Consider the following 13,134-nt stretch of genomic DNA (forward strand, 5'->3'; position numbering starts at 1 on the left):
GTTAAGAGGCCTTGCAAACATAAGAAGGATTATCCTCATTTATATTTGAGAAAACTGGAGGGTCATAAAGGTTAAGCAATTCGCACCAAGGAGAAGGAAATGGCAACCCACTCCAGTGTTCTTGCCTGGAGAATTCCAGGGACGGGGGAGCCTGGTGGGCTGCCGTCTATGGGGTTGCACAGAGTCGGACACGACTGAAGCGACTTAGCAGCAGCAGCAGCAGCAGTCAGCTGGTAAAGATTAGCTCTGGGGCAGAATCCAGGTCTATTAGACTCTAAAACCCAGGCTGCTTAGAATACGAGGGACAAAAGGTGGCCTAAATCAATATTAAAAAAAAGTTCATTCACATTCCTACTTTAAGTCCAAACCCAAGAATAGACATCTTTCACACAGCCTTAAAGACAAAGACAGACAATCCATCCTCATACACAGTTGCTTCAGGGGACTCGGGACCAGGGCTCCCCCCATTGGCAAACAGGTGCAACCACACTATTTATTTCTAATTCCTTTTCTAATCTTCAAACTTTTTGGGAAAGGAACCTCCAAGTTAAGACCAGGAATATAAAGTTCCTTTCATGAACATTATCTTTCTCTCTTTCCTGCTTAAAATTTACATTCTGATAACATATAGCAACAGACTTTGGTGCCAGTAATACTATTTTGCTACCTTATTTTAAGGAAATAATCAGAGATGCACTCTAAGGCTTACCGTGCAGTCATTATCATGTTTACAATGATGGTATTCTAAAAGGAAGACAACTGTCCCAAACTTGGGGTACTGGTAAATAAATTATGGTATATCATCTGATACACTTTTATTCAGCCATTTTACATGCTTTCAAAGAACATTAATAACAAAGGGGAAATGCATACATGTCGAATGCAAAAATGCTCAATACAAATACACAGTAAATTATCAATTTTGTGAAAATGTCACTCTCACACATGGAAAAGATAAAGGAACTATACCCCGTGTTTAATGGGTTATCCTTCCTTCAACAGTAGGATCAATGCTGATTTTGTATTCTGTATACTACGTTTTCAAATTCTCCACATTCAATATAACTGCATTTAAAAAATGTATTTATTTATTTGGCTGTGCCTGGTCTTAGCTGCATGTGGTATATGGGATCTAGTTCCCTGATCAGAGATTGAACCCGGGCGCCCTGCGTTGTGAACGCAGTATCTCAGCCACTACACCACCAGGGAAGTCCCACTTAAACCAGAAAAAACGAGAACTGCTGCTAGAAGTCATTTCTATAAGGTCTTCTCCATTCAGGACGGGAAGGGAAACAGCTGCTCGCGGAGGGGACCACTGTCCTCCCCACCTCGCCCAGCCGCAAGCTGGAGGCCCTCTTCCGTAAGCTGTTACTGCGCTACCCTAGCACTTGTGATCACTCAACAATGACCAGTCATCAAGCTTACCGTTTACTGCAAGGTTCCAGCTTGGTAGACGACAGATTCCCTTTAAAGGGAAAAAAATCTTGTGAAACAATGCTGGTTTATTTTATTTTCATGTAGCTTATTCAGGTGCAACTTAAAAAACTAAGTTAAAAATTTCTTATATTTATGTGACTAGATACAAACAAAACTGCCAAACCAGCAAAATTCAAAATGACATTACTTCCAATAAAAAGATGACATTGCTTATACTGAAAATCATCACTCAGGTACTTCCCTGGCAGTCCAGTGGTTAAGACTCCGAGTTTCCACTGCAGGGGGCGCGAGTTCAATTCCTGATAGGGGAAGTAAGATCTCACATACTGCACAGCCAAAATGTAAATACTAAAAAAAAAAAAAAAATCACCCACAGATAAATATGGTAATGACACAGATAGGATGTCTAAAAATGTCTAAAAATAAGCAGACAGGACGAGAGAGAAGAGCCAAAGATACACACACAGCAGGGCCACAGCTCCACAGCTGGGCTCCCTAGACGACTCCCACAGACACCTGGAGGTGTGCCGTCTGTTCCGCAGCAACAAGCTCGGAGGTGTGCTTGGACTCCAATGTGTTAGCCAGTGCGGACTCACTGCGACACGAAGACCATGTTTGTGCCTGGGTTGCTCACACTGTGCCCTGTAATTGCACTGCATTCTGCAGAACTCCAAATGGATACAGTGCCCTTGGCCCAGGGGAGATAGTTCCCTGGCACATAACCAGACCTGTGAGATGGGAGCCTGACACACACACACAGCTGGCCCTGGTGATGAGAGGCTGACCGTGCCTTACACACATGGGAGCCTGACCCCCCCCCCACACACACACACAGCTGGCCCTGCTGATGAGAGGCTGACCATGCCTTACACACACACACACACACACAGGGCTGGCCCTGGCAGGCGTGCACATACACACACACACACACACGGCTGGCCCTGGTGATCAGAGGCTGACCATGCCTTACACACACATACACACACACACACCTGGTGATGGGAGGTTGACCCATGCCACACACACACACACACACACACACACACACACACACACACATGGCTGGCCCTGGTGGGGGCAGGTAACCTTTCTGAGCACTGAAGGTAATGCTCCTTCAGATGTTCACACACACACACACACACACACACACACACACACACGGCTGGCTGGCCCTGGTGGGGGCAGGCAACCTACATACATGCACATGGCTGGCCCTGGCAGACACATACACACACTCACACGGCTGGCACTGGTGGACATGCATGCGTGCACACACACACACACACACACACACACACACAGAGCTGGCCCTGGTGATGGGAGGCTGACAGTGCCTTACACACACACACACATACACGGCTGGCCCTGGTGATGGGAGGCTGACCATGCCTTACACACACATACACACACACACACCTGGTGATGGGAGGCTGACCCATGCCTTACACACACACACACACACACGCATGCACGCACGCACGCAGGCAAACTTTCTGAGCACCGAGGGTAAAGCTCCTTCAGAAGTTACCACGCACCCTGGAGCGGATTTTGGGATCCACATGTTTGAACTGCTGTTCAACATTCCTGGTATCTCTGCCACGTATCTACTGACATAATCAAATATCTGATCAGCAATTCTGAAGAACAAATGTAGTTTGAATCTTTACCTCATATTCCAGACAATTTGAAGGATGCAATTTCTTGAAATTTTATATATAAAACAGAAAAAAAAACTTACCAAACTTCTAGACAAATGCTATCTTAAATGTAAGAAAAATTCCAAATAAAATGACTTAATAACATAAATCTTAAACTTCTATATATCAGATCTTTAAAAGATAAAAGGCAGGTAGGGAAAATGTTCACAGAAGAGAATCTTCCCAAGAGATAAATGATTAAAGTATATAAACAGAAATATTTTGAATACTGTATATGTGGGTGTCTTGTTTTTAAGTAGAAAAAGGATTCAGAAATGGGTCTAAGTGTCTATAAATCTTTTAGGGATGGGGACTATTTGGGGAGGGGGGGTTGGTTCCTTTTTTTTTTTTTAATTTTATTTTATTTTTAAACTTTACATAATTGTATTAGTTTTGCCAGATAGGTTGGTTCCTTCTTCCCATCTAACCCAGTACCAATGAGAAGGCCTCCAAAGATGATTTCTGAATAAAGATATGAGAATACATAAGGTCTGTTAGAAAAAAAGAAATAAGAATTCAGGCAACAGTCTAGAAAATTAAGAAAAACTCAACGTACTAAGTCACTTCAGTCGTGTCTGACTCTTTGCGACCCTACAGACCGTAGCCTGACAGGCTCCTCTGTCCATGGAATTCTCCAGGTAAGAATACTAGAGTGGGTTGCCGTGCCCTCCTCCAGGGATGTTCCCGATCCAAGGATCAAACCCTCGTCTCTTACATCTTCTGCACTGACAGGGGGGTTTCTACCACCAGTGCCACCTGGGAAGCCAAGAAAAACTCAGACACAGCCTAATTATCCAAGTCATCTGATTCAACAGAACTTTTTACCACAGTATGTGGACATGTGCCTCAGGTGTTCAGTTTATTTGTTAGAACGCATCTCCAGCCCTATGCCTTTCTAAGACACTCCTGGACAGGGTCAGTTCAGAGGTTTCATTTCTGACCCTTTTCAATCTATGCACTCCCATGAGATTATCTAGCAAGAAAAATATGACATTTTCATTTAAAAAATGTGAGCACTGAACAAAAGGATTTTCAAAGATGAGCCATACCACTTACAAATATATAAATTAAATGAGTTGACAACAAAGGTAATGAAAAGACCCCCCTCGACTCATTTAGGTCCATTTGCAAAGGCCCAGTATTTGAGGTGCATGTAAACACACACGTATGGATGTTTGACTACAAACAGTCTGCAACAGAGAACCATGTCAAACTGTTAGCAGCATTTTAAAAGAAAAAAAAATCCATAAAGAAAAAGGGTAACTGGATGATTCATTTTGGAAAAAGTATTTAAAAACTTTCATTTCTATATCCATGACTTGTCATCTGATGCCCCAAAATGGGATCTGAGAACTCTATTAGAGATCAAAGCTGTGGTACATATACACAATGGAGTATTACTCAGCCATTAAAAAGAATACATCTGAATCAGTTCTAATGAGGTGGATGAAACTGGAGCCTATTATACAGAGTGAAGTAAGCCAGAAAGAAAAACACCAATACAGTATACTAACGCATATATATGGACTTAAGAAAGATGGTAACGATAACCCTGTATGCGAGACAGCAAAAGAGACACAGATGTATAGAACAGTCTTTTGACTCTGTGGGAGAGGGAGAGGGTGGGATGATTTGGGAGAATGGCACTGAAACATGTATAATATCATATAAGAAATGAATCGCCAGTCCAGGTTCGATGCAGGATACAGGATGCTTGGGGCTGGTACACTGGGATGACCCAGAGGGATGGTACCGGGAGGGAGGTGAGAGGGGATTCAGGATGGGGAACACGTATACACCCGTGGCAGATTCATGTTGATATATGGCAAAACCAATACAATATTGTAAAGTAATTAGCCTCCAATTAAAATAAATAAATTTCTATTAAAAAATAAATAAATAAAATGTTCTAGTCAAGTGGATTTATCAAACAAACAATGAAGGAAATCAAAACAGAAAAAAGAAATGAATATTAAAAGGGAGAAACAGCAACTGCTTCCTTTGCTTTACAGTAATGATCTGCCATTTTTTCCAATTAATTACTTGCTAAAAGGAAATAAAGATTTATTCTTAAAGCTACCTTGATCCTAAGCGCATTTCACAAATTGAAAGGCTCTAATATAGTTATAACACAAGAAAATATGTGGTGTTATTCTCCACAGCTACTGTAACCTGATAGCTTAAGTCTCCTCCAAAACTGAATGCTGACTCAAACTGTCCCTAATATCAGGGACTTTTTGCATGTATGCTAAGTTTCTTCAGTCGCGTCTGACTCTGCAACTCCGTGGACTGCAGCCCACTAGGCTCCTCTGCAGAGAAGGCAATGGCACCCCACTCCAGTACTCTTGCCTGGAAAATCCCATGGACGGAGGAGCCTGGTAGGCTGCAGTCCATGGGGTTGCTGTGAGTTGGATATGACTGAGCGACTTCCCTTCCGCTTTTCACTTTCATGCATTGGAGAAGGAAATGGCAACCCACTCCAGTGTTCTTGCCTGGAGAATCCCAGGGACGAGGGAGCCTAGAGGGCTGCCGTCTATGGGGTCGCACAGAGCTGGACAAGACTTAAGCGACTTTGCAGCAGCAGAAGCAGGCTCCTCTGTCCATTCGATTTTCCAGGCAAGAGTACTGGAGTGGGTTGCCATTTCCTCCTCCAGGGATCTTCCCGCTCCAGGGACCGAACTTGAGTTTTAGGTCTCCTGCATTGGCAGGCGGGTCCTTTACTACCAGCACCACCACATCAGAGACTATTCCTTCCAGTAAACATGAACTTAGTAAATCAGAACAATCCTCCAGCTGGAAAGAACTAGAAAAGCAGGGGGAAAATAGAGTAAAAGTCTGCCTGGAGGCTTGAAGGAAAAAGGGACATCAGATGCTCAGGGAGATGAGATCAGTACTTGGGGCTACTTTTCCCTGGGGGTGTTTGCCAGCTCTAGGGGGAATCCTAAAAGCATGGCGTTGGGCTGGGGGATAACAGGGCTAGAGAAGAGATGAACACTGGCACTAAAGGCCAACAGAACAGGTGGAAACATCCTGATCCTAGAGACTGCACCAAAGAGACTCCAGGTTATACGTGCCCCATTTGTCTGGCAAAAGCAAGTGTGAATTATCTCTGGAAGAGAAAAACATCGTCTTGGGCAAATGACTTTCTAAAAACAATTTTGCAAATCTGATGTCCAGCAGAATTAAAACAAATTAAAAAGCAAAAACAATTAGATACATAAGGAGATGAGACAATATGAATGAAAAACAAGGAAAACAGATAGTGGAAATGACTTACAAATACTGCCACAATGGGACACACTTCAGGCATTAAATATACCATGTTCAAGGAGCTGAAAGACAATACTGATAATGTTGGCAGATAGCTGGAAACTATACAAAGAAACTATAAAAAGAAAGCCAAATCGAAATTAAAGAACCAAAAACCACAGAATAACTGAAATTAAAAACTCAAGTGACAGGAAAGAGAACAGAGGGGAGATCCAGAATGAAGGAAAAAGAGACAGAAACCACAGAAGGAAGGTTAAGAGACACAGAAGATCCAGTGAAACAGCCTAATGCGCATAACTGTAGTGCTAGAAGGAAAGGGGAGAGAGAATGGGAGAGAAGCAATATATGCAGTCCTGATGCCACAAGACTTCCAAAATTAATGAAAGACACGAAGCCAAAGATTCAAGAAGCCCTAAGTTATGTTCATCTTTTTTAAAAAAAATCCATACAGCACAGAAAATACTGCTGAAAACCAAAGACAGAGAACATTTCAAAAGCAGGCAGATGAACTTCCCGGGTGGCCCAGCGGCTAAGACTCCAGCTCCCAAGGCAGGGTGCCCAGGTTTGATCCCTGGTCAGAGAACTGGATCCCACATGCAACAACTAAGAGTTCTGCATGCTGCGATGAAGATCGAAGATCCCCGTGCCTCACTAAGACCCAGTAAAGCCAAATAAATAAATCTTTTTTAAAATAAGTAAGTTTTTAAAAACTTTAAATGGAGAAAAAGATTACTTTCAAAGAACAACAGACAAATGACTTCTCAACAGAAAACAATCGATGTTAGAAACCATGAGCTATCTTTAAAGTGTTAAAAGAAAATAATGGTAAACCAAGAATTTTGCTACTACTGAAAAGACCCTTCTAAAATGGAGGAAACTGTTCTAAAATTAGACTGTGGCAATGGTTTCCTAAGTCTGTGAAAGTACTGTATGTGTGTGTGTATATGAAAATGCTAAAAATCACCCAACTGTATACTTTAAATGGGTATATTTTAGGATATGGGAATGATATCTCAAGAAATCTTTTTCAATGAAGAATAAATAAGGAAATCTGTGAACCCTAAGAATTTGTCACCAGCAGACTTGCACTAAAGAAATTCTAAAGGGAATTCCTCAGATGGAAAGAAATGATTCCAAATGGAAGACTGGAAGATGACGAAGGTGGCATAGCAACGCGATGGGGAAAAAAGATGATGTCTTTTAATAAACAGTGCTGAATAAATGGTTCTGGTAAAAATGAAAAATTTGACCCCCTTTTCACAAGTTACACAAAAGTCACTTCCAAGTGGACTGCGGATCTTACTTTGAAAGGCAGGGCAATAGGATGTTACAGTAAACTATCTTCTTGACTTTGACAGAGAACTCCCACAAATTAGGAAGAAAAAGATGTGTAAACCCCAAAGACTTCTGAACAGGTACTTCATAAAAGAAGATATCAAATAAACATAAAAAGATGTTCAGCCTCATCAGTCTGCAAGAAACCATAATCCAAAACCACAATGGGATACCTCACCAGGCTGCCCGCACAATCACCAGGATGGCTAAAATTCAAGACTGGCAATACCAGGTGCTGGCAAGGAAGCAGAGCACAAGAACTCTCAAACACTTGCTGGAAGGAGTGTAAACTGGTACAGGCACTTCAGAAATCTGGTGTTACCTCTTAAAGTTGGAAGATACAAGTATCTTTTGACCTATAAGTTCTACTGCTCAGACGGTAAAGAATCTGCCTATGATGCAAGAGAACCCAGGTTCGATCCCTGGGTTGGGAAGATCCCCTGGAGAAGGGAATGGCAACCCATTCCAGTACACTTGCCTGGAAAATCCCAAAGACAGAGGAGCCTGGCGGGCTATAGTCCATAGAATCGCAAAGAGTCGGACACGACTGAGCGGCTCACGTTTTAGAAACAAACGTCCTCAAATAGCGGAATGGTTAAGATGTAGTATCTTCATATAATGGAATACGACAGATTAATAAAAATGAGCAACAGTTAGGAGGTAATGGATGAATTTCAGAAACATCTTGAGTGAAAGAAGCCAGACACACAAACGAATATACATTGCAGGAGTATTTCATTTATATAAAGATCACAAAACTGGCAAAAATGAAAGACACTATAGTGTTTACGGGATATATGTTTGGAAGGTACAATTACCCAGACAAAAGGCAAGGAAGTGATAATCCGCAAAAGTCAGGATTGGGTGACCTCTGGAGAGAGAGAATTTCGAGTTCCTGGGGCTGGCAATGTTTTTTTCTCGAACTGATAACCATCAATCCCCCCTGGCTGGGTAATGAACCACGGAATGGTACGTTGTGGGTCTTGCACTTTAGTGGCGTGCAAGAAGAAAGGAAATGGGGACGAGAAAAAGGGAGCAGAGGCAGGCGAGCAGCTCCAGGTGGAAGGACACGACCCCTTAACGTGCGAGCTCGGGGCGGCGGCACAGGGTGGCCGAGGCCGAGGGCATGAAGTCCGGGGGAGGGCGGCCAGAGTTGGGGGGCTGCTTGGGGCCGGGCGCGGCCACACACGTCCGCGGGGTCGCCTCCCTACCCGGCCCCCAGCCCCCCGCGAGTGCCTCCCGCGAGCGCCGGCGGGCGCTCCTCCCACAGGCGGGCGCCGCCCGCGCCGACTCCCCCAGACCCTCCCAGGGTCCCCAAAGCCCCCCCACCCCCGGTGCTCCTGAGGCCCTCCCCGCGCTCCGCACGCCGCCCGCCCGGCCTCCCCAAGCGCCCGCCAGACTCACCTCATTGTCGCTGCCGGGGCGGGCGGGCGCGCGGGCCGGGGGGCGCGGCGCGGGGCGCGGGGCGTTAGCGGGGCAGCCGGCCCCGGGCGCGGCGGCTCCGCGTCTCGCTGGGCTGCGGGGGGCAGCGGGGGCTCATCTTCTCCGGGCGGGCGTCCGGGCCGCTAGCTGCGGGGATGGGCTGAGGCGGCGGCGCCTGACAGCCGGGCCCCGGCCCCTGCCATCTTGGCGGGCGCGTGCCCGGGCCGCCGTGTGCGCGCGCCGCCGGGGGTTGGGGGGAAGGGAGAAGAGGGGAAGGGGCGAGGGCCGTCCGGGTCCCGCCGGCCGGGGGGAAGCGCGCGCGCCCGCCCGAGACTCGGGGCGCAGTCCCCGGGCGGGCGCGGGCGTCTGCGACGCCGTCGACGGAGAGGCGGGCAGGCGCGTGGGTGCGCGCGCGCGCGCGCGCGCGGGCGAACTCAGCCCAGGAGTCGAGACTGAGGGGAAAGCGTGCGCGGCGGCCCAAGCTCCACACAAAAGGCGCGGGGCCCCAGAGCCCGCGCCTCCGGCAGAGCTGAGCCCGGGGCTGCGAGGGGCGGGGCGGGGCCTAGGGGGCGGGACTTGAGGCGAGGCCGGCCGGGAGGGGCGGGGCTTCGAAGGAACTGTGCCTTCGAGCGGCGAAAATGAGCTCGGTAGGGACCTGACCGGGACGCGTGGATGTGGCGGGGGCGGGGCTTAGAAGAACGCGCGATCCTTGAGGGGCGGGGCCGAGGAGGAGGGCCGGGGCGGGCTTAGGGGGCGGGGCTGAGGGAACGGCCTGGCCGCGAGGGGCGGGGCGGGGCCTAGAGAGCGGGGCTTGGGGCGAGGCCTGGCTGCGAGGGGCGGGGCTTCGAAGGAAGGGTGCCTTTGAGCGGCGAGGAGCTCGGCGGGGGCCTGGCCGGGACGCGTGGATGTGGCGGGGGCGGGGCTTAGAAGTACGCGCGAGCCTTGAGAGGCAGGGCCGAGGAGGCGGACCCGGCGCCTCCCCCAACCAAAGAGGAAGCGTAGAGCTTCGGCGTCCTTGGCCTTGGTGGGAGAATTCCATCTTCCCCCCGCCCTGCGGTGGGCTCTGCCTGCTCGGAGCCAGTGAGCCACTTGGATTCTCGGGGCGTCGACTGACCTCTTGTCTTTGTAAATACTGAGTCAAGACTGGGACGGGGAGTCGTAGCTTGGAGGCAGTATCAACAATAAAGCCCCACCTGGCGCCCCCAAACCAAACACTTGAGAACAATCACATCGGCTGCGCTGGGTTGTCCAGCTTTTCTCTGATTGCTAAATCCCCAGCCCTTCCTGAAGGTTAGCCATTCTCGTTGCTGAAAGTACTAAACCCTCCGAGTCTGACTTTCCGCATCATAATTAGACGCCGTGCGTTGCGCTTTCGCACTATCACCACTAAAGCTCCCATTCTCCTCTATCACAGCAACAATGAAATTTGTCTTCTAAAAAATTGCATCCGAGCAAGAGCGCGTGAAACGTTTAGCGGTGTCTGGCATGCATTAGGAGGGCAGCAAAGGGGTCGCTATTTACTCCTGGCCAGCAGTGAGAAGTGGCTTTGTGAACCGAGTTGTTTTGCCCAAGATACAGGAAGTAGTGGCGCCATTTCTCAAGCCAAGGTTTTTCTGATTCAGAATCCCAGTGCCCGTCCATTCTCATCTGCTTCGGTGATCATCCTTCTCACACGATGCAGACTGATTCCCCTCCCTCAGCATCCACCTGTCCTCAGACTTCCTTAACCCTTGGCCATCACATCTCCACTTTCCTTCCCCGATTTGTTTGAGCCAATGTCTTCAGACTCAAAGCGCACCTTGGTCCTCCACAGTTCTGTCTGAGCCCCAGAGATTTTCAGCCCTTCCTAACCTTATTTGTCTCTCTCTTCCTGGGGCCAAGACTGGCTATAGAAGAGACTTATTAGACCCTAAAAATTCCTAAATGGACAAGCCCCAGGTCCCCTGGAGATGTCCCAGTGTGCTCTGCAGAGGCAGGATCATCCCTGTTCCTGCATAGCAAAGTTTTGTAAGAAGAGCCTCCCAGGACATTGACCTGTTTGTTCTCAGCCTGGTTTACTAAAGCATGTGGCCCACTCTGACCTCTAGATCGAGCACTTTCCCTGATGCCTTAGAGCCTGCAGCTGGAGGAAGATTTGCTGGGAGATATTGATGGCAGACATATAGTGCTGCAATCCATGGGGTCATAAAGAGTTGAACATGACTGAGCAACTGAACTGACTGATTGATGGCAGATTTCCTATAGAACATTAGTACCAAAGGTGAGGGATACATGCCTTTGCCAACCTTTCCTATTAACTACCAATCTCCTGGAGCAATAAAGGCATTCAAGTTCCTTTAAGGTGCATCAGAGAATATGGATGCTAGAGAAGACCTGCAAATCTTCCTCTCAGTTAAGTGTTGGGGGCACAGAACACTGAGAAAATGGCCCAACATCACTTCCTAATCTGTGAATTCACTAGTTTATGCAATCATCTGTGTCAGACTCCTGGGGAAGTTTCTTTCTTGCCTATGATGTTTGTTACAGGGCTTCTTGAACTGCAGGAAGGGCTCAGTAGACAAGTAGGGACCCCTTGAGCCCTAAGCCGGACCCAACTACCCCTGAATGGGCATTGGTGTTTTTTGTTTTTGGCTGTGCCAGGTCTTGGTTGTTGCACAGGGGATTTTCAATCTTCACTGTGGCATGTGGGATCTAGTTCTCTGATCAGGGACCGAACCCATGCCCACTGCATTGGGAACTCGGAGCATTAGCCACCAGACCACCAGGGAAGTCCCGTGGGCATTGGTCTTTGTCTAACCAGCTGAAGGATACTTGGGAAGCCAGAGCGCCCCATTTTACCTGAGAGCTCAGACCTCTCTGAGCCTCCGTTTCTTATGGTAACACTATCTTGTAGATACTCCTGAGAAGCAGCACAAAGTTAGCTCCCAGAAAGATCTTTCCTGCCCTCCTCCAGCGCCTCACTCGCACAGCTCCTCCTCCTTTGCCTTTGTGCAGACACCTGAAACCATTGTCTATTAGCATCTTTCCCATTTACTGAACTTAAAAGTGCATGAACCCATGTTTTCCGTTCTTCTGATAAAAATAACGTATTGTTTTGGACCTGTGGCCTCCGAATGAAGTGTATCTGGAGGTCACCAGTTTTTAAATTTGCAAAGACAGCTCAGCAAAGTCAGTGACTTCATAGTAGGGTTCTGGCGGGACACGTGGCCAGGCTGACTACCCGAGGGTCAGTTCCCAGGCACTCCTAGAGTGGGTTTCTCATTCATGGGGGAGGCAGGGAAGGTGGGGTTTCTGCTGTCTGATGAGTCCAGGTCAGTCAGAGTCACCGATACATAACAGAGCTAAAAATCCTAAAAATGTCTATTTACCCAATCTCCCTGTCCAGAGGGTAGAGCTGACACCCTGAGAGGGCACATGGGTAAGTGGGTGAGGACAAAAACATAACTCCAGTCTCCAAGGCCCAGCATTGCCCATGTTACCCCATGCTCCCGCCCATGTTACCCCGTGCTCCTGCCCATGTTACCCCATGCTCCCGCCCATGTTACCCCATGCTCACCCATGTTACCCCATGCTCCCGCCCATGTTACCCCATGCTCCCGCCCACATTACCCTGTGCTCCCGCCCATGTTACCCCATGCTCCTGCCCATGTTACCCCATGTTCCCGCCCTGTGTCTAGAAGTTTTTCCAGCCTGGAGTCACTCGTGAGGAACCAGCCCTGTGGATCATCTTCTCCATTACTTGGGATTGCCAAAACAAACCTCACTCATCACAAATAATCAAAAGAAACACAGTTGCTTTTGATGATTCACCAATGAGACCATGTCTAGTTTACTTTAATGAGCCTAAGTAAATTACTAATTCGTCTGAGACACTGAATGAAGGCGACAGTGGTCTCAGGGGATTTGGGATCAGCCGTGACATGGCAGCTCTTTTTTGAAAATCCTCATTCATGCCATTAGTCTCCTTGACCGA

At 47.7% G+C, this 13,134-nt stretch overlaps 1 protein-coding gene across 1 annotated transcript in view; it reads right to left on the reverse strand.

Annotated features, from left to right (window-relative positions):
• Nucleotides 1–9,648, reverse strand: part of EVL (Enah/Vasp-like) — a 143,547-nt gene extending 133,899 nt beyond the window's left edge. Inside the window, exon 1 of the mRNA XM_025271198.3 lies at nucleotides 9,144–9,648. Coding sequence (XP_025126983.1) covers nucleotides 9,144–9,148 — 5 coding nt within the window. The 5' untranslated portion in view covers nucleotides 9,149–9,648. The remainder of the gene's footprint in view (nucleotides 1–9,143) is intronic.
• Between the last annotated feature and the right edge of the window lie 3,486 nt (nucleotides 9,649–13,134).

This window comes from Bubalus bubalis, chromosome 20 (assembly GCF_019923935.1).
Source record: "Bubalus bubalis isolate 160015118507 breed Murrah chromosome 20, NDDB_SH_1, whole genome shotgun sequence".
NCBI classification, from domain to species: Eukaryota; Metazoa; Chordata; class Mammalia; order Artiodactyla; family Bovidae; genus Bubalus; species Bubalus bubalis.